The following is a 27,594-nucleotide window of genomic DNA, read 5'->3' on the forward strand; positions in this document are numbered from 1 at the left end:
CAGTGAAGAAAATGTGGAGTTATTCAGCCTCTCTAAGAGTGGGTTAGGACAGACGTGAAAAGCCGTGTGGACCCACAGTGCCACTCATTCATACAGGATTTCCCAGGCCTCGAAATGCACTCAATCTCGTGAGGTTCTCACTATTGCCTGCACTGCAAGCACATGGGGCACTTCGCGGAGCAGGACTAGCCTAAGGCCACAAAGTCACTAAGCCCCTAAGGCAGTCCTGAGCAAGACTGAGAGGCCAGCTCCTCTGTGCTGCACTCTCCACTACTGCACACCAACCCAGCAGAGGCCATTTGTGTGAAGCGCGGATGCTCTGCGGAAGGAATGCTATACTTACATGACAGGCAACCAGCCTCCCAGGGTGAGCCAGCAGCTCAGGGCTGAAGTCACACCTCAGGGGTTAAGAACGCGCTACCTGGAGACACTGACTGAATTCTGAGAGGAGAACCCGTGGATTCCCTTTCAGGATTCACTTTGGTCTGCCTGCTAAGTAGGAACCCAAATGTTCACTGGGCAAGTCCTGAAAGAAGCAAGTTCTATTACTGGTAATTAATGTAAAACATGTTCTTTCCTCAGGGACTGGAGATGAGAAGAAAGAACCTAGTCCCAGTCTTCCTTTCACTGGGAGGGGACAAAACACTTTAGGAAACTGCAGCATTTTCTCCAAAGTGAGGGATCGAGGTGTTGAGGGTCACACACAAATGCTAAACTTGTTTTGACACCCTCTGCACAGCACAGGTTGAGACACCTTCACGGAGGTGTGTGTGATGAAGTACCAACCCATCACAATGCCCTGTACCAAATCTAGTCTCAGATATGTGATCCGAATACTTACACCAGCCTCTGAACCAAATTCTTCTGGATTTGTTCCCCCCAAACCCCCATGATAGTTCCCATGTCTCTATAAGACCCCTGAGGGCTGCCCAGAAGCAGCCGGAGCTGGTGCCTGTGCTGGTAGTGTCACTCGAGCAGCTTGGGGGGAGCAGGGGCTGCCACCCCAGGGACCCACAGACAGGCTGGGCAGGTAGCACCAGGTTACACATCACCAGGGCTCGGAAAAAAACCTGTCTGCTAGGATGTTAAGTGTCTGTGGGCACCAAGGAGACAGTCAGAGTCAGGTGACTTCAGCAAAAAGTAGGGGTGAGGGTTGAGGCTGGACACGTCATTAAATCATTTGTTAAGTAAATTCAGAAGGGGTTTGTTTTAACCAGCAGTAAATACCAGAGCCAGGATTCCTCAAATTACTGCCTTTCTCACCCGGAAACCAGGACCCGGGGTTTCCATGTGCAACGTGCTGCAGGGAGTGACACCATGTGGACACACCCTCCTTCACTCAGCTCAGAGGCCGTTTTCCCTCCCTGCAGCCTCCACCTCTCCCCATCACCAACCTCCCCTCTGCGCCAGCCCTCCACCACCCACCACCAGCCTCCTCTCTGCACCAGCCCTCCACCACCCACCACCAACCTCCTCTGTGCCAGCCCTCCACCACCCACCAACCAACCTCCTCTCTGCACCAGCCCTCCACCACCCACCTCCTCTCTGCGCCAGCCCTCCACCACCCATCACCAACCTACCCTCTGCGCCAGCCCTCCACCACCCACCAACCAACCTCTTCTCTGAGCCAGCCCTCCACCACCCACCTCCTCTCTGTGCCAGCCCTCCACCACCCATCACCAACCTCCTCTCTGCGCCAGCCCTCCACCACCCATCACCAACCTCCCCTCTGTGCCAGCCCTCCACCACCCACCACCAACCTCCTCTCTGCGCCAGCCCTCCACCACCCATCACCAACCTCCTCTCTGCGCCAGCCCTCCACCACCCATCACCAACCTCCTCTGTGCCAGCCCTCCACCACCCACCACCAACCTCCCTTCTGCGCCAGCCCTCCACCACCCATCACCAACCTCCCTTCTGCGCCAGCCCTCCACCACCCATCACCAACCTCCCCTCTGCGCCAGCCCTCCACCACCCATCACCCACCTCCTCTCTGCGCCAGCCCTCCACCACCCATCACCAACCTCCTCTCTGCGCCAGCCCTCCACCAGCCATCAAGAGCTCCATCTCGCCACGCACTTTCACCCCTGCAATCTGGCCCCCAGGTTCACCCCTCCTGGCTCGGGGCGGCCACCAGGTCTCACCAGAACACATCACTTGCCAGCAGGAAGGCAGCGAAGAGGGCGCTTGACCTACAACCAGAAGACTGCACTCACATCTTGGTTCTCTCTAACCTCAGCTCAGACACAGATTCTCTCAGTTAAAAGAGGGATGACTGCTTCTGTTTCACAGATCTGCTTTAGGAATCAAACGCCTTTGTGTCCAGTGAGCTGCTCTAATAACTTTCTCTGCACCACTGCAACTTGCCTGATAACTCAACTTCCACCCAGAAACCCCTCCCAAAGATGCCATTCCACTTCTCTGCCCTCCAACTCCACTTCCTCACCCTGACCCCGTCAAAGATTGTCACTGAACTTTCATGGGTGAGGAAAACATTCTTAATAACCCGGATACTTTCCTGAGAGACAGGAAAGCCCCATGACTGCAGAAAAGCTTTACCACCCAACACCCATTCCAATATGAAAGAGGCACATACTGTTGGCAACCAATGGTTTTAATTATATTTTAACACAGCATTCTGAGCTCTGCCTATGGCTCAGTGGAGACTGAGAGCCGTGAACAGTCAGGAGCTAACGACAATAAACCCAGACCCATCTCTGCAGCTGGTGCTGCCTCGCGGCCACACACCCCCCGGCCCCACCATATTCCGGTGCAGAAGCAGCAAAGTTCTACTCAATGGGTCATGCAGGACATTTTTTGGACTTGAGGCTGTGCAGTCTCTGTGACTACTGAGTCCTGCCTTCTAACTGGAAGCATCCACAGACCATACCTAAGTGAATGGGCGTGGGCTATGTTCCAGTAAAACTTTATTTACAAAACCAGGTAGCCAGCCCAAGGAGCAAGGTCTGCTGACTCTTGCTCTGGAGCAAAGCAAAATGTATCGTCTGAACCACAATAAAGCTTGTGCTGCGAAAGCAGTTATGTATCCTGGCCTCTGCCTGCTCTGCCCACTGGCTCTGGACGCACATGTAGACAGGCTTGACAAGGAGGACAGAGTCAGCAGTTGAACGGTGGACCACAGTCAAGATCCTGACTGCCTGTCTTTAAGCAGAGCTACCACACTAATTCCACTTCTGGGACCCCACGCGACCTCACTGCCCATGTTTCTCCCCCACCTCATGGCCACTCTGTTACCAGGCAGCTATCAAGTAAACCACTAACTTACTAAGAATCTTGCTGTTCTTTCACTCTTGTCAAAAAATTAAGTAAATCTGCCTGCAATGCAGGAGACCTGGGTTCGATCCCTGGGTCAGGAAGATCCCCTGGACAAGGAAATGGCAACCCACTCCAGTATTCTTGCCTGGAGAATTCCATGGACAGAGGAGCCTGGCTTGCTGCAGTCCATAGGGCTGCAAAGAGTCGGACACTACTGAAGCAACTTAAGACGCGTTTTTGGGGGTGGGGGCATGTCTAAGCCCAGGTTTCTACTTGATAGAGATGTACACAGCTTTTTGCAAAAAATGTTACATAAAAATATCTGGACACAGAACACCGACCCAGACCACCAATCACACACAAGACCAGGGTAAACACAATCCCTGCACAGAACAAGTCTCGCTCACCACCCACATACCTGTGACATCAGCCCGTCTCCAGTGTCTCCTCTCGGGAGAGCTGGGCTCGTGTGACCACGATGAGTTCACACACCCCCACCAGAGACACTTCTCCTGGACCAGACAAGACAGAGCCCGGGGGCCCAGGACATCTGGTGCAGCCCACTCCCCGCGGAGCGCAGCTGAGCGGCCAGCGTCCTGCTGCTGGCCTTCCTCAGACAGACACCCACCCAGCCAGGTGGAGCGGGGCAAGGCAGCCACCACGCTCCTGCTTTCCCAGCCTGAAGGCCGACAGGCGTGGCGTCCAGCCGCCGAACGTCTTCCTGAGAATCACTGCTGCTCGGGCGCCTGCTTAGGAGACGGGGCCGTGGTCACGACGACAGTGGAGACGGCCTTGGAGGAACCGGAGGCTGTTCCCTGCTGGAGGTGGGACGCGGGGACTGTCTGGATGCGCACCTGTTCACAGAAAGAGCATCGGGTGGGCGGGTGGGCAGATGGCCAGCGGCCCGCAGCGAGGATGAGCGCGTGGGGAAGGGAGCAGCCCAAGCCCCGCCAGGGCCCTGGGCCTCACCTGCGTGGCCTGACCCTGCTGCTGGAGCTGCTGCAGCTGCTGGGCCGTGAGGAAGCTGACCGGCTTGTTGCCCGCGATGAGCTTCGCGCCCGCCGGCATGGTAGTGAGGATGATGTTGCGGCCCAACCCACCGAGGCTGTGGGGAAAAGGCGTGAGGCCAGGCCCAGGCCCGGGGACCCCAGCCCTGGACTGACAGGACGCCAGTCAGAGATCCCCCCCTTCTTCCAGCTGCCACACTCCCATGTCAGACAAAGGCCCCTGGTGCTCTGGATCAAAAGGCTCTACGTCTACTCGGTGCCCGGCCGGGGTCAGGATGGGTGTCAGGAGGTGTGAGCTCCCAGCCAGAAACCTGGCCCCAGGGCAGCTGCCCTGAGACCCAGACTCCTGCCTTCGCCTTCACTCTTGTCAAGTCAGAGCCACAAAGGCCTGACCCAGGGAGGCCCTCGCCGTCTGCGCCATCACACCCTAGGGTCTGACTTCAAGGGGAGCTTCCCTGACAGCACACCGGTCACCGCCCTCTCCACCCAGTAAGTCCTGTCGGTCCCTTGCTCTGTCCCCAGAGACGAGGTCAGTTCACTGTTCCTACAGAATGAGCCTGATGGCAGCACTGACCTCACTTTATCCCCAGCACCTGAAACAACTGTGGGCGCTTCAGACACTGTCAAGCACAATGAAGGAGCCCAGGAAACCAGCCGCCTTCCCCATACCCTCGTGTCCAGGAGCCCCCAGCACTGCCTCCCCCATTCCCCACAGCACTTACTTGGCCCCCAGGTTGCCTTTGATGATGGGGGCTGTGACCACACTCTTGCCCTTCATGGGCTGGCTGATGACAGACAGCGGAACTGTGATCCGTGTAGGCAGCTTCCCCTACAGAGAAAAAGAAGCAGGTTTATCGGAAGGAGGAGGCAAGGACCACCACCCAGCGTCACCCAGGGGCCGCAGGAGCCGGGGGCTTCTCTGCGGGGCCCAGTGCTCCTACAGCTGGGGTCCAGATGAGGGTTCACACGTTCTACCGAGGGGTCATCTGTCTGTGAGCCTCCTCCGTCCTGCCGAATCAGAGCAGCAGAGTGCACCTGCCGCCATCAGGATAAAACGTGCTCCTGAGCCACAAGGGAAAGCGTGTGTTCCCTTCAACACAGCAGTCAGGGCTCCCAGAGGGGAGGCTCCCTGACACTTGGCACAGGCGGCCGGGCGGAGGACCGAGCCGGGACAGAGGTGATCAGGAGCTGTCACGGTTAGGTGCGGAACAGGGGAGCGCACAGCAGGGCACATTCCTGGGTGCTGCTCCTCCCAGAGATGAGGGAGGTGAGCTGGGGACACTGATACTAACCTCACCCAAAGGAGACGTGCACCCCACAGTGAAGAGTGTGGGAGGAGCGCAGAGGGGGCTGGACACGCCTGGCGCGTCTGGGACTTCAGGATGGTCGCGTAGGTCACTACGGCCACCAGATTTTAGGTTGCCTGGTTTTAACCTTTGGTTGATAAAGTTTATATACAGTAAAATCTTGTGTAAATCTGACTTGAAAAAAATAACTCGAGAGGAGCAGTTGACAAGATGCAAAGAAAAGGAATCAATATTTCCTACAGGCAAGGTGATTCTACAGGAGCCAGGCACTCAGGAGGAAACCTGTCTCCCGGGCAAGACACTGATCTCCGAATGACCCAACTGCATGCAGCCCCTTAGAAAGCACTGAACAATGCCAGCAGGTCAGAGAACACGGCCAGGCGCTGCCTTCAGGGAACCGACTGGGGCTGCACTGCTGTCTTAAGAAGCCCAGTGCTGGGGAGACTTCAGAGCAGCACCCAGCGACCGAGCGACCCTCTGTGAGCTAGGGACCCAGCTGCCTAGGCACCACCCCTCAACCTGCCTGCCCATCCGGAGCTCTCCGCTTACAGTCACCCCGGCTGATAACCACAAGCTGGATGCCGTGGGACACACCTGTGTCAGAAGGACTCAAGAGAAAAGTGATCAAGTGAGCACCTTGTTGCTTAATTCTCTGATGTGAGAACCTGAACAAACATCTCCTTTAAAGCCACGCTGCACTTTAGGGTTGGTTGGCTGGCTTTACTACCATATTGGTCCTCCTCTCCCCATCGCTCTGGATTTTATCCTAATTGGTGAGGTTTTACTATACGGCTTACTTAGGGAAGTCAGATTGTGTTCTGTACTGTCAAGATGCACCCACCATACAGAACAGTGCCCCTTACCGGGAGGCTAAAGAATAAACACCTGCACCCCAAAACACACCTGTTGATACAGGAATCTGGTTTATGGTAAGGGTAGTATCTCAAATTAGTTGGGAAGAGACATACTAATCGATGATGGGAATAATGTGAAAAGTGTAAGATGAGCTCTATCACACATGACATTCACAGAAATACATTTCAAGTGGATTTATCCATTATACTTTTTTTAAACTCTAAAAATATTTTATGAACATGAGAACCGACATCTTCATAACCCTGGGCTAAGGCGTAAGACGGTGAAACCTAGGAGCAGGAAAATGCTGATGATCTAATCAGATAAAATACCTGCAGAGCAAAAAGGCTTCATATGCAAGGTTAAAAAATGACAGACTAGAAGAAAATATTTTGCACACATATAAGAACTAATATGTGGGAAATATAAAGGTTGGTAGAAACTCACACAACATGGAAATACCAGAAAAACACCCCAGAAAAACAATGGCAAAGATCCCATTCACCCCTGGAGAGCCCTCACCAGCCCCCCAACGAAGGGACGCCCATCCCCACCAAAGACGAGGAAGAGAGAAAAAGAACTCTCTTCACCAGTAAGACGGGGACATAAAGATTTACAGAACAGGCTCTCAAGTGCTGGTCAGGGGATAAGGGAAACAGAAGGCTAGCTGATGGAGCGTAAGCTGGTGTGGTCTTTCTGAGCACAGCGGGAGTGTCAGAATGTTTGAAGTGTACCTCCCTGACCCACTCCAGGAACCTCCACCCCTGAAACACTGCCCCGTGTTCACACACACAAACAGGCCACGTAGCACCGGTGTTAACAAGGGACAGCGATGTCACTAAAAGGGCACAGTCTCTGCGTAGAATCTGGAACAACCCCCAAGACGTACTTTTAAATGAACCAAGCAAATAACAGAACAATACACAGACTGAAGTTTCTCATAGGAATCTTAAAATTGTACATATGTATGAAAACGCTCATAAAAAGGACTTGGAGGATAAATGGCAAAACACCACTAGTGATGAGCCTCATGAAAGAGGAACCAGAGGGTGGGAAGAGAAAGCTCGTCTTTACTCCATGCACCTCCACGCTGCTTTGCTGTTATGGGAACTACTGCCTGTGCCACACTTTCGTAAATGTGTTTCAGAACTAAACAAGAGTCATTTAGTGAATAAGCCTGTCCGGGTCAAAAGAGGAGACAGACTGGGCTTCCAGTCTACACCCCTGAAGTTACTCACGGCCTGCGACGTGGAGACGACCGCGGTGCTGACTGGGACCTGCCGCACGGCAGGTGCTCCGGTCCCGATGCTGATGGGGGCACTGGCCGCCCCAGAAGCCACAGCCACGGTCTTGGACACGGCAGCGTTCACACTGGGCAAGGACACGGCCGATGTATGAACAGTTCCAGACCCACCGGCCACTGAGGGCCCTTGCTTGGTGTGGGCTGCGACCGTGATGGTCTGGCCTGCTTTGGGGGGCATCACCCCCAGGCCCTGCACAATACGAATGGTGGCAGCTGGTTTCGCTTCCGATGAGGCCACTGTGTTTTTCCCCTTCTGGTCGGCCACGCTCACGCCGAGCGCTGGCATCAAGCGAAAAGCTGAACTCGAGGCTTCCGCCGGCTTGAGATCAGGAGTCACTTTGACCACAGTGGTCCCTGTTGGAGTGGACGACGGGGCAGCAGCCACACCTGCCTTGGCAGGGCTGTCAGTGGCATGAACGGGGTTGGATGTGACATGGAGGGTCGCCGAGATGCCTTTGCCCGTGGCGCCGGCGCCCGTCCCAAAGAGGTCCTGGGTCAGTTTGACTGTGGTGACCTGGGACTTGGCCAGAGTGGCCATCATGTCTGGGGTGATGCGCAGCACCGTCTGGCCCTTGGCGTCCGTGGTGATGGAGGAGGGCGGAAGACGCAGCACATCCTTGCCCTGGATCCGGAAGTTGGTGGCTGTGAGGGGGACGCTGCTGCCCGTCTGGGGCTTCACGCCAAGCTGCCCAGTGATCGCCACCTGCAGGGGAAGCAGCACACTGACACAGGTCTTCGCGGGGCTCAACGGGTTTCAGGGGAAAGCTGGGGAACTCCATTGCAAGAGATGTGTGTTTCATGTACTCTCCTAACTTTTTATTTTGAAAAATGGAGGACGGTCACCAAAGCAGAGAACAGACTAACAAATTCACGTACCACCAGCTTCAGAAGTCACCACATGGCCAGAGTATCTACTTTTCCCCACTCTTCAGGGGCCTGGGTGGAGGGAGGGAGGAGTCGAAATATTTTAAAGTAAACCAGTAAATATCATTTTGCTCATCAACACACTCGTCCCTGGGTAGCCAAGGCTGCTCCAGGCCTTCACATAAAATAGCCCAGAACCAAATTTGAAAGTAACTATCTATTCTTATCTAATAACTACCTGGTAAATATTATAAGACATGCTCACATTTCTCCTACTGTCTCAAAACATCTAATTATGGCTGAGCCAGCCTCCACTTTGAGGCAGCACCAGGCTCCGTGCTGAAGGGCATAAGCCCTGGGACCAGACTTTCCAGGTTTTCACATCACGCCTACTGACCTACGGCCAATGTCCACATGCAACAGGTATGACCCTCCTAGCTGGGAACTCTGTGTCTAGTGAGCCACCCCCCACCTCTGCTGGACCACTAAGTGTCACAGTGCTGCCCCCCCCCACCAAAAGCATGCCCACCCCTGCCTTACTCCACATCCTCCTGCAGCCTCAGGTCTCTGCTCTCAGCGAAAGCAAGGCTACCTATCACTGTCTCCCCTGCCTCACCTCACATTCTATTGTGAACCTGTTCCCCAAAATCCATGACCCAGTGTTCTGGTCAAGTTCACTCACTACCCCTGTCCACTGAGTGCTCACTTCTCAGGCCTTGTTTCACGCCCTACACATGCCTGATGCTGGAGCTACACGGCTGCTACCCCCGCCCACGTGGGCTCCCTGCTTCTGCTCTGGGCTCCCAGCGTCCACGGTGCGCAAGTAGGGATTTCTTCTTTTTTTTAATTTATATATTTTTAATTGAAAGATAATTGCTTTACGGTATCATGTTGGATTGTATCAAACATCAACATCAATCAGCCACAGTTACCTATGTTCTCTTCCACTTGAACATCCCTTCCAGCTCCCTCCCCAAGCAGGAATTTAAGTGAAAACTAGGTCAAGTCATCCCAGCCCACAATCTTTCCACATCTCCCATCACATCTAAATTAAAGGCAAAGTCTGACCTGACTTAACTGCTGGCAACCTCGCCTTCTAACACCTTCACACTTGCTCAGGAGCTTCCAACTGCTTTCCTGTCGTTCATCACACACTCCTGATGGAGGCCTCCTCACGTGCCATTCCCATGCCTGGGAGGCTGGGCCCGGCCAAGCACAGCATGGCCTGCTCCCCAGCTTCGCTCACCTCGCTCATGAGGCCTGTCCCCAGACGGGCCTTCTCTCATCAGCTGCCACCTCAGCCTATCACCCTTGACCTCACCACGCCGCTGACTGACTGTCACTGCCTTATAGAACTCGACCCGGAAGTACTTGCCTGTCCCCCATGTGACAGGTGACGCTACAAGCCTCGGGACAGCAGGGACCTGGTCTGTGTGATACACCCCTTGACCCCACACCCTGCACAGTGCCTGGGACACAGAAGGCACTCAAGAAGCCTTCGTTTGATGAAGAAATAACTTTGCTTCATTGTTAGTGGTTCCGCTTCTTCATGGTAAAATGGGAATAACGAAAGTGGCGCCCCCGCGGTGTCATGACAACGACAGTTCTCAGGATCTACAGCACGTTCAGCACCGCGCAGGCCCTGCCCTCAGCAGTCGGCGCGATTCTGCCCAACCAGTCCCTGCAGCTCAATGGTTATCTTCGTGCACACACCACCATGAAAGCACAGACAGACATGTTCCATTTCTACAAGCAGAAAGTGAAATGCCAACGATGCTTGTCCAGCTATTCTATAGGCTTTTAGGTAAGCAAATCCGTGAAAAGTTGACTCCAAATCCAAAGACTCAGCTACTAAATCCTGAATTTCATGGAAAGAAACGGAAAACCCTTTCCAGCATCAGGATCTCCCAAGCTTGCACTGCCCTTGCTGGAAACTTACACCTGAACAGAAATGAACTCAGAGTCAGAGGTCACAAACCACTAAGGTCTCCAACTGTCCTCTGATTCTGGACAAAGTACTCAGACCCGCCCAGAGAGGCTTCGTGTACCTGCTTGATAATGTTCTGTCCTGCGACGTTCTGAAGAACGGCCGCCGTGGGGGTGCTGGGAGTGGAGCCCCCAGGAGAGCTGGTGGCGGGCTTGCTCGCAGGGTTGGCCGCTGCAGGGAGACTTGTCACCGTGAGCCCCGCCGACCCAGGTCCCGGCCGCTGCAAGGTGGCCGTCGCTGTCTGCGCTTTGACCGGAACGGTGGCCAGGACTGTCTAGTTCCAGGCAGGAGGCCGAGAGCTTAATTAGACAGGACGCCGCAGACCGGCACCCAGAGAGGTCTCCAGCTGTCACCACCCAAGACGCACTCCCCCAGGAGGTCTTTTTTTTTTTTTTTCCAGAGAATAGGAAGTTGGTATTTTTTTTTTTTTATTAGTTGGAGGCTAATTACTTTACAATATTGTAGTGGGTTTTGTCATACACTGACATGAATCAGCCACGGACATACATGTATTTCCCATCCCGATCCCCCCTCCCACCTCCCTCTCCACCCGATCCCTCTGGGTCTTCCCAGTGCACCAGGTCCGAGCACTTGTCTCATGCATCCAACCTCCCCAGGAGGTCTTCTAAGCTTACAGTGCTGAGCGCTCACTACCCCTGAAACGGACAGTGTGGAGCTCTGACATGCTGGTAGAAGAGCTTAACTTGCAGAAATACTTTCATGTCTAGCATCTCACGTTAACCACGCAAGGAGAGGGGAGACACCATACTCCTTCACAGCACAGGAGCCTGAGGCAGAAAACCCTAGTTTACGGCTCCACGGCCAGTGGCCTGGAGGTTAGAGTCAGAAGTAGTCTGACACCTAGAATCACAGGCCTCTCTCACATCCCACCTCCATGCACCACGTTCCTGATGTCACAAACTGGGGTACATCACTAAACTTCCCACAGTTCTGACTCCCAACGTGCAAACACAACTCACAACTCAGCCACCGCGCTCTGAGCATTAACTGAGCTGTTGCGATAAATGCCATCAGCAGCAACAGTGGTGCAGGTCCTTGGTCACGACCTGGACTGGACACCAGCCTCATGAGCCCACCCGTGCAGCCCGTCCCTCTTACCTGGGGCCCGCCTTTGGCCTGTGCGCCAGTGGCCGGCATGCGGATCGGCGTTCCCGTGGGCATTGGTGGAAGCGCCGGGGCTGGCGCTGCTGGCTGCGTCACGGAGGGAAGGCTAGGTGGGGCCACCACTCGCACCTGGGGGAGCCCGGCTGAGCCCGAGTGGCTCACGACACGGGCAGCAGCCTGAGAACTTGGCGGGGTCTGGCTGGATGCTGGAGACAGCATGGTTCCCAGCTGCGGCATGGTTGGTGAGGACACGAGAAGAACACTGCAAGGAGCACCCAGGGAAACAAGACACAACTCAGGACACCATGCGGAAGGAGCCTGCAGGGAGAAGGCCCGACAGGAAGCAGAATCGCTCACCCTGACGTAGACTTGGCCGGTTCCGAGACTGTCGTGGAGCCACTCTTGTTCACTGGCGGCACCGGCGGCGGGGAGATCGGCGTGGCAGGTAGAGCAGGCGTGGTGGGCGTCACGGGCGTGACCGGGGTCGGGGGCATGCTGGAGTCGCTGAGGCTCAGCTGGCTCTGCTCGGACGGGCCACCGCTCAGGACCTTCACCGGACCCTCCTTGCTGCTGGACTTCTGCACGCACAGTGGAGGGAATACATGCGGCGTGAGCAAGGCGGCAGGGACGGCTCGGCCCCTCCACCGCCGTCCCACAAGGTCACTCACCACCTTGGACGGAGGCTTGGGCTTCTGCTGGAGGGCTTTCCTGGCTTTGGCCGCAGCTGCTTGGGCTTGGTGGATCCGCTCTGTGGGCAAGAGCAGGCAGCTGAGCTCAGGAAGGAGGGTGGTCTCACTGAAAGCCAGGGCTCCGTCCCCCCTGCACAGTGGTGTCCTGCCCGAATGCCAAGGAGGAGAAGGGTGGGGCTGGGACAGAACGTCAGGGCACCCTGGGCTAGCAGGGCACACACCAAACTCCTCCTCGCTGCGGTCCCGATGCAAGTAGATCCACAGCTTCCGCCCGATGTCATACTTCACACACGGGTCCTTCTCATAATGCAGCCGGTCCAGGGCGCCGCTCACCACTGTGTTCACCTGAGACCCAGGACAAGGGGAAAGAAAACCACCGGCTCAGATGCCAGAGGAAAACCCGGGGTTGGGGGGAGGAGGCACAGCCCCCACACAGAGCCTACTCCCAGTGGCTCACCTGTCACTCAGCAAAACAAGAAACATTGAGTCCTGGGGGATGGAGTCACCCTGAGGACGGTGAGTTGAGGACCCTCAGCAGACGCTGAAGCAAAGCCTCGCCGTCAGCAAGGTCACAGGGCAGCTCTGCTCACCCTTCTCCAGACTCCTTTCTTTTGGGTTTCTTTTTTTTTGGCCACGCCGCTCAGCTTGTGGGATCTTAAGTTTCCCAACCAGAGACTGAACCCAGACCCTTGGCACTGAAAGCTCAGAATCCTGACCACTGGACCGCCGGGAAATTCTGCAGCAGTTTTATTAAATTTGTTATTCCTGTCTGTATTCCCTCATGTGGGCTTCCCAGGTGGTTCCAGTGGTAAAGAACCCACCTGCCAATACAGGAGACGTAAGAAAGGAAGGTTTGAACCCCGAGTTTGGAAGATCCCCTGGAGGAGGGCATGGCAACCCACTCCAGTATTCTGGCCTGGAGAATCCCCATGGACAGAGGAGCCTGGCGGAGTACAGTCCATGGAGTTGCGTAGAGTGGCAAGGAGTCGGACACGCCTGAAGTGACTTAGCACACACATTCTGTATCCCCTTGTAAGCATCCTTCAACAACCCCCGAACAAAACCCGAGCAGCCCCTCCCCTCACACCTGCGTGCTGGTGACGTCGGGTGCCAGGAACTGGGAGTCCTTGAGCAGCTCACAGATCTCCGCCCGCGTGCCCTCCCCGTTGGGCAGCCGCGCTGCCGCGTCACGAACTGACACCAGAAACAGCAGACAGCACGTCAGCAGGGGTCCTGGGGGAGCCTGACCCAGCAGCAGGGGAACACGGCCCTCTGGGGTGGCTTCCTCCACACCCCTCACACTTTCAGCCGAGGCTGAAGGCCCTGAACTTGGAGAGTTCACGGGGTCCAGGAGAATTACAACTTAAACTGAAACTCAGCATTCCCTTCCACTGTGAGCCAAGGCTGGCACGACCTTTGCTGGCATACGTTGCCAACCACAAGCTGGCAGTGCTGTGATGTTGTAACAGAAATCAGACGATTTCTTACCAAGCACAGCTGCTGCGACAACTCAAAGTATCATTCCTACTCATCACTACGCAGGAATCAGAGGATCCACAACACCTGCGGCAATGTCACACCATTTATCATAATAAAGACCTATTTCTGCACCATAAACCTGCTTGAATCTTTTGCAATATGACTGGTTTCTTTCATAACTGTGCATTTTATTTCAGGCATTTAAAAACCTAATTCTGAGAAGAGGTCCAGAGGTTACCGGACTGCCAAAAATTCATGGTACAAAAAAGGTGAAAAATCTCACCTTTAAAAAAATCCTAGTCTGGAGGAAGCAAATTCTGGCACCTAAGCTAACTGAACAATTCCTAAAGGAACGTAAACTTGAGCACAGAACCCAGGAAGAAAACAAGGATTCCATGTGACTCTCTGGGCAGGAGCCTGCCCTCCATGTCCCCACTGCAAAGCTTCCTGGAAGGAACCAAGGATTCCCTGTGACTCTGGGCAGGAGCCCACCCTCCATGTTCCCACTGCAAAGCTTCCTGGAGCTACACTGACCCTCCAGCCTTTGCTGGGGGGTGGGGGTGGGGGCGCACCCAGGGACAGGATGGTGACGTAGGCGGGCCGGTCAGAGCGCAGCAGGGAGTGCTCCCGTGCCTTGTTGAGCGAGGTCTCCTTGTCGAACACACCCTTCACGGGCCCCACCACGGACTCGAAGCCGTGCATGCGGAAGGTGAAGGCTTTGTGGGGCTGGCTGTACCGGTAGCGCTCCTGTCAAGAGAACGGACGAGCTCCTGAGTCAGTCAGAGGGGTCTCTCCAGCCACCCCGAGCAATAAGGGGTTGGCCTGGAAAGACTGGAACAAGGAGGAATCAGGCTATTCCACTAGGACCACTGAGCTGACCAGAGTGGGGAAAGGATGACCCCCAAAGGCCAGTCACTAGCCAAGTCATCAAGAAGTCAGTGTGTTTTGTTATCTGCAGAAAAAACCATCAAAAGTTTTCTCATTCCCTTCCTCACATCATCTCTGCTCCGGAAAAGCAATCCCAACTAAACAAACAGCTGAGGTTAAGAGTGTGAGCTGCTTCCAAGAATTTTGGGCTCAGAGCATCTCTTCACCTGGTCTCGCAGACACAGAGATTTACATGAGTTCCAGTTTGTTCAAGGATTTCCCTGGTGGCTCAGATGGTAAAGCGTCTGCCTGCAATGCAGGAGACCCAGGTTCAATCCCTGGGTCGGGAAGATCCTCTGGAGAAGGAAATGGCAACCCACTCCAGTACTCTTGTCTGGAAAATCCCATGAACGGAGGAGCGTGGGAGGCCCATGGGGTTGCAAAGAGTTGGACACGACTGAGCAACTTCCCTTCCCTTCTTCCAGTTTGTTCTCACCTGCTCCTGAAAAACTCGCTTCTCCTCCCCTGTGCTGGGCCGCACCACGTAGTCAGTCCTTCTGGAACACAAAGACCTATGGGTACACCGCACTCCACCAGCGCCCAGAACCAACAGGCCCATCACCCCTTCTCCAGCATCCAGAACCACCAGGATCCATCACCCCTTCTCCAGCACTCAGAACCACCAGGCCCATCACCCCTTCTCCAGTGCCCAGAACCACCAGGCCCATCACCCCTTCTCCAGCGTCCAGAACCACCAGACCCATCAGCCCTTCTCCAGTATCCAGAACCACCAGGGTCCATCACCCCTTCTCCAGCACTCAGAACCACCAGGCCCATCACCCCTTCTCCAGCGCCCAGAACCACCAGGCCCATCACCCCTTCTCCAGCATCCAGAACCACCAGACCCATCAGCCCTTCTCCAGCACCCAGAACCACCAGGCCCATCACCCCTTCTCCAGCATCCAGAACCACCAGGCCCATCACCCCTCTCCAGCATCCAGAACCACCAGGATCCATCACCCCTTCTCCAGCATCCAGAACCACCAGACCCATCAGCCCTTCTCCAGCGCCCAGAACCACCAGACCCATCACCCCTTCTCCAGTATCCAGAACCACCAGCGTCCATCACCCCTTCTCCAGCACCCAGAACCACCAGGCCCATCACCCCTTCTCCAGCGTCCAGAACCACCAGGCCCATCACCCCTTCTCCAGCACCCAGAACCACCAGGCCCATCACCCCTTCTCCAGCGTCCAGAACCACCAGACCCATCAGCCCTTCTCCAGTATCCAGAACCACCAGGCCCATCAGCCCTTCTCCAGCGCCCAGAACCACCAGACCATCACCCCTTCTCAGCACCAGAACACCAGGCATCACCTTCTCAGCCAGAAACCAGACCCATCAGCCCTTCTCCAGCGCCCAGAACCACCAGGCCCATCACCCCTTCTCCAGCACTCAGAACCACCAGACCCATCAGCCCTTCTCCAGCACCCAGAACCACCAGGCCCATCACCCCTTCTCCAGCACCCAGAACCACCAGGCCCATCAGCCCTTCTCCAGCGCCCAGAACCACCAGGCCCATCACCCCTTCTCCAGCACTCAGAACCACCAGACCCATCAGCCCTTCTCCAGCACCCAGAACCACCAGGCCCCTCACCCCTTCTCCAGCGTCCAGAACCACCAGACCCATCAGCCCTTCTCCAGCGCCCAGAACCACCAGACCCATCACCCCTTCTCCAGAACCCAGAACCACCAGACCCATCAGCCCTTCTCCAGTATCCAGAACCACCAGGCCCATCAGCCCTTCTCCAGCACCCAGAAACACCATTCTGCACAGGAACTGAAGGGAGACCAGGGAAAAGCACACACCTGTAGGTGGATCCTGCCACTCAGGCTCCTGGGGCAACACTCCTACTCTGGGAGCATGCTGCCCCCCAGGGAGGCTGAGGCAGGCAAGGACCCAGGGACCCAATCTCTCTCAAGCTCTCCGGCTCTGACATACAAGGACATGTCAGCACAACCAGGGCGGGACTGGGACAAGGGTTTCTTGGGGCACCAGCCTCACTCAGGGCACTGCTATACTCACACCCGAGGAACAGGCGTTGTGGCATCTGAGCTGTCTTCAGTTTCTTGCTGGAGAAAGGAAAACAGTGACAGGTCAATGGACTGAAGAATTCCAGTTAACTCAAGGGTTCTGGAAGCCCAAGACGAGAGAGCTGGCGGTTCTCAACAACATACCTTACAGAAGGCCTGGTCTTTGGTTTCCAGCCACAGCTGGAAGAGTGCAGCTAACTCCTTTTCATTATCTTGGGACTGGCCTATTAGAACAAATAGGCAAAAAATAACAACAGTGTGATCTAAAGGCACAATGTAAGGACTCCACTTCCTCCTCCTCACTGTACCTATGCCCGAGGAAGAACCTGCCAGGACCGCAGCAATGGTCCTGTGTATAGAAGAGCCCTCGGCCTGGACGTCCACAGGCAGGATGAAGGTGGAATGCTGTCTGACAACATGCACGGAAATTAACTTGAAACTAACTTGAAGGGATTAAAAGCCTGACAGGAGTAACTTCAAGTGTCTGATGGACATCCACACAGGCTGTGTAGTCAACACCTTAACTTCTCAGCCACTCCCACAATCACAACTAGACCTTGACATTCTCTAAAACAGGAATCTTCAAGATGCCTAATCCAGTTTCTCAACCCTGGTAGTGCGGGTTTACCTGGAAACTTTTGAAAATGCGAGGCTCAGGGTCCCCCAAACCAACCAACCGGAACAGGTGTGGAGAGGCCCAGGCATCAGAATTTTTTAAAGTTTCCCAGGCCATTCCTGGCAGTCCAGTGCTCCAGACTCCATGATTCCAATGCATGAGGTGCTGGTTTGAACCCTTATCAGGGAATGAAGATCCCACATGCTATGCAGTGCGGCCAACAAAAAATTTTTTTAAATAAATAACAACAACAGATAACACTGTAGAAAACGCGGTCCATATCCACTGTCTCCCTAACTGGCGGAGAGCTGCAGGAGAGGGCCCTGACAGCCAGGACACGCAGCTCTCCACAGCGCACGCAGAGGTCAGCTTTATGGCTGTTTGCCCACGTCCAGTCTCTGGCTGCCCTGCACAGGGCAGAGCTGAGCAGCTGCGGCAGAAGCATCTGACCCACGAGCCCCAGACTCTCCCTGGTTGGGTCAGGCCTATCGCCCCCGGCCCCACAGCAGCTGGACCCATGGCCTCAGCACACCTCTGGCCACAGCCTGCATCACTCCTCCAAGAGCATCACCATTTCTTCCGTGTCCACAGACCCTGTCTTGACCTCCTGAGCTGTAGGAACCATGGCGGCTAATGAACACTCCCCATCCCGAGTCAGACCTCACGGCTTCCTCCCCACTCTGTGGTCACTGCCTCCGGTGTCCCCCTCTGCCTCTCCCACCTCAGAGTCTCTCAAGGCTTCATCCCGGGCCCTCTGGCCTCCTCAGTGGGCCCATGCCTCTGGCTTCTCTTACTGCACACACGCCCACAGCTCTCTACCCTGACTCTCCGGTCTGGACTCTAAACCCACCATCCACTCAACACCCCAAAGGAAGCTCAAGGCAGCATGTCCGTGACCACACGCATGCTCCTCACCCTCACCAAGCCTGACGTCCTCCCCAGTTGCCCATGGCGGAGTCCGTTCACCAGGTCCAAGCCCAGCACCAGTGAAACCTGACACCCTCTTCCTTCGCTCACCACCCAGTCCATAACCACCTCTCTAGCTTTTACCTAAAACTCTGAAGTTCGTCCGTTCTCCCTACCCAAGTCCAGATTATCATGATCTCTTTGCAGGCTGGTGTGATCCTGAAAGGAAGCTTCCCCGCCCCACTGACCCACACCACTCCCTCCATGGGAGCCTCTTCCCCCTTGCTGCTGGGTTGGTCCCTAGCCATCGTGAAGAACTCTGCTCAAATGACCTTCCCCAGGACAGCTGTCTCGAACTCTGCATGCACACCACATCAATGCCTCATTACTACCCCTACCGGCACTTTCCCTCACAGAATGTGCACGTTTGCTATTTGAGTATTTGTTCCCCCAAACAAGTCTTAAGCTCCACGAGGGGAGCACACTGTTTACGTCACCAACCATTATACTCCCAACACCTAACACCGCCTGACACCTAGAAGGCGAATCACCGTTGTAAGGAAGGAATGAACCTACTGCTTCACAAGCTTCTCTCTGTGTTTCTCTTCACAGACCACTGGACAGAGTGGAGAGAGATTTGAGTATTTCCACAGGAAATCAACACGAATCTTCCTCTCATCATCAAGTTATTTCAAGTACACGTTACTACAGCTTAAGTGCTAAGTGGGACTTTACAAATTTATAACAAAGGGAGCCTTTCCTGTAGAAACAGCTTACTTGGGGCTGCCTAACACATTATCCTCAACAACAAAGCACATTTTAGGAAAGAAAAGCAATCATATTACTGTAAGTTACCCTAAAGGCACAGATACAAATGACAGAAACACAGGTGCTACTGTAAGACACCCCACAGATTTCAATTCAGCAGCCCTGGGGAGCATCAGGACACAGGGCAACTTCACCTTAGCCAAAACCCAATGGGGTTCACGAACTTAGACCGTGAGAGTTCCTAAGGGCCTGGAAGGATCCTCTTACTAAGCAAAACAAGGCCTAACTCTGCCCTTCTCAACATTCTCGTGGCCTGCACTGCCTGGAAGGCACCAGAAGCTTAGGGGAGAAAACAAGAGAAAGAACCTCTGTGACAGGTCAGTGGTATGCAGTACTCACCAAGCAGTTTCCACTGCTGGGTTTTCTCCTTGAATTCAACAAACGGAGAGAAGCTGGATGGCACAGCTACAAGAAATGGACGCCCATGAGCAAGCCGCACAGGCCAGAGAGTGCTGAACCCAGAACCACAGACTGCCCTGGGCTGGGAGGTCACTTCTGTGCATCATCGGCGTATCAGGGCAGCACAGCCCATTGCCGCATGGCGTCAGGCAGAGTCATGACGGATGCAAGCAGTGAGGCGGCATTCTAACAGGAGAATCAGATAAAGGCGGGGCTGGGTGGGAGGGAGAGAGACACTGACCCTACAGAAAAAAGCACCTTACCACGGCTTTCTCCAGCAAGATACTGCAGGGCTGGTAATACCAACTCTGCCCAGTTGGGGGCCGCGGAGAACCAGCTATTGAGGGAGCTGGCTGGAGAGGATTGCCAATCCAAAACCCGCTCTTCCAGCTGAGGGAGAGAGAAAAGGCAGGGCCCGGTTAGATTTCCACTGCGTCAACACACTGGCAATTCCATGGCCATGCTGGAACGAGCCGGCGGTGTCTGCCCAGTGAGCCCGAGTCACAGAGCAAGCTGGCTGCAGAACTCTGGGGAGAGCCCAGGACTCTCAAGCCACAGTCTGCTGAAGATTTCTACCAACTGAAACCGCAGTGCCCTTGGCTCTTCCTAAACTCTCACCAAAGGAAGGCTAGCCTGTCCCTCCAGCAGCAGGATCTCCAGCAGAAGAGAGAAGAAGCTGGAAGATATTTCATTGATTCCAAGGCAAGGCTTGAGGTCTTCGAGAGGCCTAGTAAGGGAAGAAAAAGATAAGGACCACCAAAAAAAAAAAAAAAAAAAACCACACCTCCCAGGTGCTGGAGGGCCTCCAAGCCTACCAGCAGTCACGGATGCAGCTCAGTGAAGGCCCACACCACGCACTTCCCCCAGGACCCTGGGACTCAGGGCTCAGAAGAGGCACCAGCACAGATGTATGCCTGAGCCATGAACCCCTCTGCTCACTTACTCTTCCTTGACGGCGGCTATGGCCAGAGGGGATGGAGCCTGCGAGAGGGGTGGGAGCCCTTCAGGACCGCTCAGGGATTCGGCCAGGTCCTCCACCTCCGACTTGATCAATTTTATTTTCTTCTTCTTCCTTTCCTCTTTTTCTTTAACCTTTTTTTTAAGGACAGCCAAGTCATACAGGGCTGGAGGAAAAAACAACATAAGTCATAAAACTACAACTTCCACATCAGGAAATCAGGGAATTATCTGCTTATTATTTTCCCAAGGCCCACTATCAAATGAAAGAAAAGCCTCAGTAATAAGACATAGTTTTGTTTTTAAAACCAAACCCAATGAGTGTTTTAAAAAGCCAATGATCTGTTGATCTGATTTAATAACCATTCTCCACCTACAAATCCATAAGAGGCGATAACGAAACAAAGATCATCAGCAAGGAGGAGGCTGTAGCTACATTTCCTTCTGTGCTATGCAGAGAGGCCTGTATGAGCAGACACCAGTCAGACGTTCTGCAGGATGCTCTTACCTGCTAGCGAGCCCTTCCTGCCGGCGTTCACTCGAGTCATGATGTCATTCAGAGTCAAGTCCCCTGTCAACAAGTCCGGATGATCCTAGACACGATATTCAGAGATCTGTTATCAAGGCCCGAGAGGAGCTAGGCATTGCTGGTGATTTTGCCCATGTACCTAACAGACACAATTAGATGGTAGGTGTGCTTGAGGAAACTGTGTTGAGTTTAAAACATACACAGAGAAAAACTACTGCTCTTTCTAACAGGGCAGAGGAGAACCTTTCATATGTGGCATTTAAAGTTCATAAAGCTCTTGTGCATTCTTTATATGTTCTTCAAATAGTACTGTTAAGTGACGCTATATTTTAGAAAGACTGACCTGTGGCTCAGAGAGATGAAGGGATTCACCCAACATCATGGCGAGCGGAAAAGACAGAGACAGAACTTGGATTTAACTCCCATGGAGACTCTGCCCATCTCACCCCTCTGCCTTAGAAGGACAGCCCTTCCTCCTCCACTGCACTCTCTGGCTTGGCGTGACCTTGATCTGGTGGTGTGGAGGAACGGAAACATAAAATGTGGGAGGAGCTCAGGCTCTGATGCTTGGCTCTGCTGTTTGCTAGCCATCAGGCAGAAGACAAGCTCCCTGGCCTCTCTGAGACCTGCAAACTGGACATAATGATTCACACAGCGGTATTGTCCTAAAGGCTAGATCAGACAACACGGTGAGCATGTCTTATGAAGTCCAAGTGTTTGTCTTCTCACATTTTCGGTGTTCCTGGGCCTCCATGCTGCTCCTGCCCTCTAACAAGTACAAGGAAAGGGACTGAGGACGCAGTGACTCCCTGTATGGTCCTCAGGACACCCGCTCAGAGATTAGACCGACAAGCTACCGACCACCCCCTCCAATCTTACTGGTTGGTATTTCCGCTTCTCGTGGTGCTTCTTTAGCATGATCTTCAGGTCACTGTCCCCCAGCTCTATTTTATCTAAGGGAAAAGGAATGGAACCACATGGATAGTCCTTATTTCCAGACTCACATCTTCCTGGCCACCTTAGTATTCAAAAGTAAGACATCTCTGGGTCTCCCTTCTGACGCGTGTGCTCCAAGTACCGCGGTCTTAAAATATGGACAGTGACTGACTCAACTCTGCAGCTCTTCCGCAAGCTGGTCAGTAACAATAACCTCTGTACTCAGCTGCTCCTGAAACGCCTAGAAGATTCTCCACAGTCTTCTTTGATTCCTATCCAATTAAAAATTCTCTCTAATTCCATGGACGTGCCAAGAAACTGTTATGCCTCTGGTTACCTCTCTTGTTCTATTATTAAACTGTACCTTAGTATTGTTATTTTAAGATTCTGCTTTCTCTAGGCCAAAATGCCAGCTGATCAAATCCTAAGGGAAGTTTTCATAGTAAAGGAAGAAATGCTAGCTGGCCTATTTGTAAAAAAGTAGAGCCAAACAAAAACGTCTCCAAACCTCCCGGTTCTAAGGAACACTGCTCTTTTCCTGGCAGGAAGAAGCCAGTGCCGCTCCCACCACCACACCCCCCCGCCACGCCCCGGCACCAGAGCAGTGCTCACCTGCGGTTTTCATGTCTGTGGTGGAGAGCGTGGGCACCACCCTGAGGGGAACAGCAGGGCTCGGGGAGCGTGCTGGGGAGCTTGGAAGCCACGAGCTGAGATCTTCAAAAGAAAAGTTTCCTTGTAAATCCAACACGGCCTTGGACCCCGGCAGGGGAGACTGGCCAAGTGGTCGTTTGGGTTCAAGATGGCTACGCCAACAAGCAGGAAGCCAGGTTCCAACACTCCCTCCGGACCCCACCCACCCAGTCGGACTGTAGCTCTGAGGTCACGTAAGCAGCTTTTCCAGGAGGAGAGACATCCACTGTGGTGGGTCACTGTGGAGGCCAGGTCACTACGCCCCTCCTGTGGGGAAGCAGTCCACTCGAGCAGCTAGCAGAACCAGAGAGCCCGCAGTAGGGCCTCGGGCACCCGAGTGCCAAGAGCGAAGGGGTCTGCAGTCACAGCCGCCCAGCGGGAGTGCCTCAAGGCCGGAGGACCAGGGACTCCAAGCTCACTCCCGGCTCAGACAGGCCACAGTGCACAGGCATGGCTTCCTCATCGCGGGGGTGGGAAAACAGCGCCCAGCGCTCCAGGCGCACAAGCGGCTGCGGTGAGACGGACGCCAGCCCCGGGGCCCGAGGGCACGCACCCTCCTCGTCGGAGGACAGCGCCGTGTCCCCGCACTCCTCCTTCACCTCTCGCAGGACCTTCAGGTAGCGCTGCTGGGTGCGCCACTCCCGCTCCTCGGGCGCGCGCGACGGCCAGGGCCGCTTCTGCCGGCACGGGAAGGCGGGGCCGCTCCGCCGGGCCATCTCCAGCAGGTCCTGCAAACACGACAGACAGGACGGGGTCCTGGAAGCTTACTCTGGCCGGTCCCCCAAGCCCCTGCTTCCTTCTCTTCTTCAACGAGCTCAATTCCCTCCCTCCGATCACAAAGATGCTCGTGGATGAGTACGTTCAAATAAAAGGGGCTTGTACTGATTACGGTGGAAAATCCCAAATCGGAGAGCTACTCCATCGAGAATGAATACTTACACCAGACACCTGAGTATTTTCACACCAAAACTTACAGGTGCTCTAAGGGTCATAACTACCTGACCCCAAAGCCTCCCGAGGCTGGTCCAGACCTGGGGCCACTAAACCTGGCTTCCCTCGGCACACAGACGCAAAACTGAGGGCAACCTGGTTCTCCTGAATGACCCACCATGGACTTGAAAGCCACCTCTCTGGGTGAATAAAGAGGCTACGACATTTCATCGATTCTAAGACATATCCTTTTTCCCCTCTGTCCTAACATCTCTGAAATCAGGAGACGTCTGAAAATGCAGCTGAAGAAGGAAGGGTGCACTTGGCCGTGTTAGGGGTGGACAGGCAGCTTCCTTCCTCGTGGTCTTTTTTAGGGTCACCAGGTGCATGTCCGCGCGGCTCCCAGGAGGGGGGACACTTACGCTGCGCGAGGCCAGGATCTGCTTCAGCAGCCGGTGAAAGTACTGCTGCTGGGAGCTGAGGTAGCGCTTGTACTGCGACCGGAAGCACAGCTGCCGGTACTTGACCACCTCGGGGTTGAAGTGTCCGTCTGCAGGAACAGGCACAGCCACATCAGCCACCGTCCACGCGGGCTGGGGAGGGGACAGCTCTGCACTGACCAGGGGACGGTGTTGGGGGAGGGGAGGCTGCACGACGGGGAGGGGGCGCGAAGGGCGGTGGGGAGACACAGGAAGCACACACGCCGGGACTCGACTCCCTGAGGCTGTGCAGGAACCAACCTGGAACAATCCTCAAGAGCAAGAAGAGTCTCTCTAGAGGCGGCGACGTAAAATGAGGCCTGATTAGAGCAACCGTGGGAAACGTCAACTAACGAACATGGGTCAGTTTCATGGGTGTGCGTTGTATATGCTGTTTTTCAACTTTTCTTATGTTTAAAAAATTTCAAGGTTGGGATTGATACATATATACTACTATGTATACGATAGATGAGATAATGAGAGCCTACTGTATAGCTTGGGGAACTCTACGGATTTGAAGCAAGAGAACAACACAACCAAGAGCAAAAGATAAAGATGGCACCACTGCAGTGGTCCAGGTGAGGGCCCACAGTGGCCTGGTCCCACCTTGTCCGCCACATCCACTGCAGAGCCGAGGCCCCAGGAAGCCTACAGACCCTGCTGTGCGGGCCCCATGCATCGCAGCCTCTTCTTCCACCAGCCCTCCTTCTGCTCCCTCCACCCCAGCCCCACTGGCCTCCATGCTATTTCCCAAGTGCACCATACTCCCCAGAGGCCTTTCTCCTTAGCGTCCTTCCACCTGCAAGGCTTCCTGCAAGACCCAGTGTCTTCACAGCTTGCTCCTCAGATCTTCACGCAGCCTCTGTCCAAATGCACCTCATCAGAGAAGCCCTACCCAACTACCACCCAAGACAGCTCCTTCGTGTCACTCCCAGGCCCACTACCCTGCCTGAGTCTCTGCAGTTCGTAACACCGAGACACACTTGCTTATCTATCATCTTGTTTTCCCCTATTAGAATTAAGAGCATGACTGCAGCTCCAGAACCTTAAAGAAAGGCATATGTCAGCTGATCAGTTAAGTAGTGGTTAAGTGAGCAGCAGTAGAACCTTGAGATGTATTTCAAGGGACAAAGATTAGATCTGCTGACAGCCTGGATGCTGGGGCAGGAAGAGGAGCATGGTACCCAGATCACTCGAGAAGGGCAACTGGTGCCATCATGGGAGCCGCAGTGAGAGAAGTCCGTTTTGGAATATTAGATTTAAGCAGGGTGCTACAATGTGAACTTAAGGAGACAGATGGAACAACTAATCTCAGAGAGCTAAAACATGGCATCAAAATGTCTGTTTTTATTCGAACCGCCTTTAATGACATTTCGACGTAATCAATAAGAGCAAACAGCACCTGACACATAACTGTCACCATATAAGGGCCGTGCATATAGTAACTCACCTCATCTTCACAACCCCTCTTCCCTGCATAAAGAAGATACCACTACATTCTCACATTACAGAAGTGCCTGAGGCGTGGGCAAAGTATATAACTTGTCCAAGGTCACACAGCTGAAAGGGGAAACTGAGTCTGAAAACAGGCCATCCAGCTCGAGAGCTCAAGCTCTCAGCCACCATGTTGTAACGCTGCCTGCTGTAGAGAAATAGGGAATTTGACTTTTAAGGAAAGACGCAAGAGTTTAATGCTACTGATGCTGACATACAGGAATTGAACGAAAATTCTACTTCTTTACTTCTGTACTTCTCTGATGTGACCTTCCTTCAGTCTTTAGCTTCCCCAACTTTTGACAAGCACAACAGACAAATGCTCTATTAAAAAATAGAATTCTGAGTACATCAAACTAAAGAAAACACATCATTAAAATCAACCGGTTTTAGTATTCTTAATGTGGTCACTGGAAATTTTTTACCTGAACATGTGGCTCATGTAGTATTTCCACTGCCCGCGCTGAGCCACAGAGCAGTGGAAAAGGCAACTACAGCCCTGGGTGAGGTTGGTAAGAGGGCAAATAAGCCTGGCAGGTGGTGGATTTTATTCCAAGTGATGGCAATTGGCAAATATTCTGAAAACTGAAACTTTGAGATGCTCACGCTGGTGGCTATGTGGAGATGGTGTCTGAAGTAGCCCGAATAAGAGGTCTCAGAGAAGAGCTAGTAGATGGAAGCAGGCAAGTAAGGAGGGAGGGTGGGCCTAATGGCAGGAGCAGAGGCAGGAACAGTGAGTCAATAGGACTCAGTAGAGAGGGGTATGCTGGAAGGGTGTGCAAGGCCCAGCAGGAAGGGGAGGGCCACGAGTGCAAAGTGGGGAGGCGAAGGTCTCACTTCAGACATCAGACATTAGGGTCAAGACATCAGACATTACGGATGGGTTAAGAAGAGAACTGAAAATCATCTGCTGATCTGCAAATTGCATTTTCACTGAAAAGAAATATGGACCAGAGGAAAAAATGAGCACTGGGAACAAGTAGCAAAATAAGAATATGGGCCACACAGTAGCATAATAGTGATAAATTTCATACTGACATTCAGAATTTAAATTCAATACAGTACTTTATGTATTTCTGAACTTGATCATTTCTGGTTACCTAAGAGAATGTTCTTGCTTTTCAGAGATGAATGCTGAAAAATTAGGATTTTTCAAGTGGTTCAGGGAAACTAAAAATAGTGGTAATAAGCACAACAAGGACAAGAAAAAGGGGCAAAATGTTAATAGTTGGTGAACCTGGTGAGAAGTATGTGGGTGTCAATTACAGATTCTCATCACTTTTCTGCAGGTTTGAAGTTTAAAATTTAGAAAGGTGCTGACACGTGCAGGGGACAGCCCCTCAAGGACTGCAAGCTATGATGTCTTGCCAGAAGTTTGGAGAAAAGGGAAAATGACAGATGATGATGAAGGGGACAATGGTTAAGGACTTTTTCAGTGTGAGATCCCTGATCCCATCTACAGACTGAAAAAGAACAAGTACAGCAAATACACACGGTGGAACAACTGCTAAGAAATGAGGTCCTAGAGGACGCGAAACATGAAAAGAGCAAGAGCGGGGTTCAGCCTTAAATGAAGAAAGGTCCTTCCTCCAAGACAAGTAGGTGAGGGGGCAGTGACCACAGTGAGCTGGGGTGCGGCTACAAGTAGGAAGCCGAGTCCCTGACAGATGAGGCTTTCCTCAGAAACAGAAGACCAGGGAGCCTGAGAAGCATCTGGGCTTAAGAAGAAAAAGGAGTCTATCTAAAACATTACCAGGAAAACAAAACCAAAGGTAAGAGAACTGGCAGCAATGCCAACTCAGTCAAGACACATAACCACAGTAACCATGGTGACGCAGCCATCCTCATCAACACTGGACCTGAAACACGATGCAGGACAATGAGAATCACAGAACTCCTACTTTGACGTTCCTTGTCTGCATCCTCACCAGGACCATCACTTTGATTTGGAAGGAAACGTGCCAACGTCACAGACAGTC

The 27,594-nt window shown here is 53.6% G+C and overlaps 1 protein-coding gene and 1 non-coding gene across 4 annotated transcripts in view; one reads left to right on the forward strand and one right to left on the reverse strand.

The window, feature by feature from the left end:
• Window positions 1-2,596: 2,596 nt before the first annotated feature.
• Window positions 2,597-27,594, reverse strand: part of NFRKB (nuclear factor related to kappaB binding protein) — a 31,990-nt gene continuing 6,992 nt past the window's right edge. The window contains exons 4-26 of one of the 3 annotated variants that reach the window (XM_070457413.1): window positions 24,065-24,192; window positions 23,266-23,440; window positions 22,635-22,736; window positions 21,966-22,039; window positions 21,066-21,150; window positions 20,544-20,724; window positions 20,219-20,327; window positions 19,864-19,990; window positions 19,541-19,606; window positions 16,996-17,075; window positions 16,844-16,890; window positions 15,256-15,313; window positions 14,465-14,639; window positions 13,501-13,607; window positions 12,635-12,758; window positions 12,393-12,472; window positions 12,082-12,302; window positions 11,719-11,986; window positions 10,661-10,873; window positions 7,684-8,451; window positions 5,006-5,112; window positions 4,246-4,381; window positions 2,597-4,130 (exon numbers count right to left, since the gene is read on the reverse strand). In XM_070457413.1, the coding sequence (XP_070313514.1) occupies window positions 4,005-4,130; window positions 4,246-4,381; window positions 5,006-5,112; window positions 7,684-8,451; window positions 10,661-10,873; window positions 11,719-11,986; window positions 12,082-12,302; window positions 12,393-12,472; window positions 12,635-12,758; window positions 13,501-13,607; window positions 14,465-14,639; window positions 15,256-15,313; window positions 16,844-16,890; window positions 16,996-17,075; window positions 19,541-19,606; window positions 19,864-19,990; window positions 20,219-20,327; window positions 20,544-20,724; window positions 21,066-21,150; window positions 21,966-22,039; window positions 22,635-22,736; window positions 23,266-23,440; window positions 24,065-24,192 (3,557 nt within the window). In that variant the 3' untranslated portion in view covers window positions 2,597-4,004. Of the gene's footprint in view, window positions 4,131-4,245; window positions 4,382-5,005; window positions 5,113-7,683; window positions 8,452-10,660; window positions 10,874-11,718; window positions 11,987-12,081; window positions 12,303-12,392; window positions 12,473-12,634; window positions 12,759-13,500; window positions 13,608-14,464; window positions 14,640-15,255; window positions 15,317-16,843; window positions 16,891-16,995; window positions 17,076-19,540; window positions 19,607-19,863; window positions 19,991-20,218; window positions 20,328-20,543; window positions 20,725-21,065; window positions 21,151-21,965; window positions 22,040-22,634; window positions 22,737-23,265; window positions 23,441-24,064; window positions 24,193-27,594 lie in introns of all 3 variants that reach the window. The other 2 variants (XM_070457412.1, XM_020874672.2) reach the window with 2 other exon arrangements.
• Window positions 15,038-15,109, forward strand: TRNAC-GCA (transfer RNA cysteine (anticodon GCA)). Its single transcript has one exon. It is a non-coding gene; the product is annotated as a tRNA-Cys (tRNA).

Source organism: Odocoileus virginianus, chromosome 28 (assembly GCF_023699985.2).
Source record: "Odocoileus virginianus isolate 20LAN1187 ecotype Illinois chromosome 28, Ovbor_1.2, whole genome shotgun sequence".
Classification (NCBI taxonomy): Eukaryota; Metazoa; Chordata; class Mammalia; order Artiodactyla; family Cervidae; genus Odocoileus; species Odocoileus virginianus.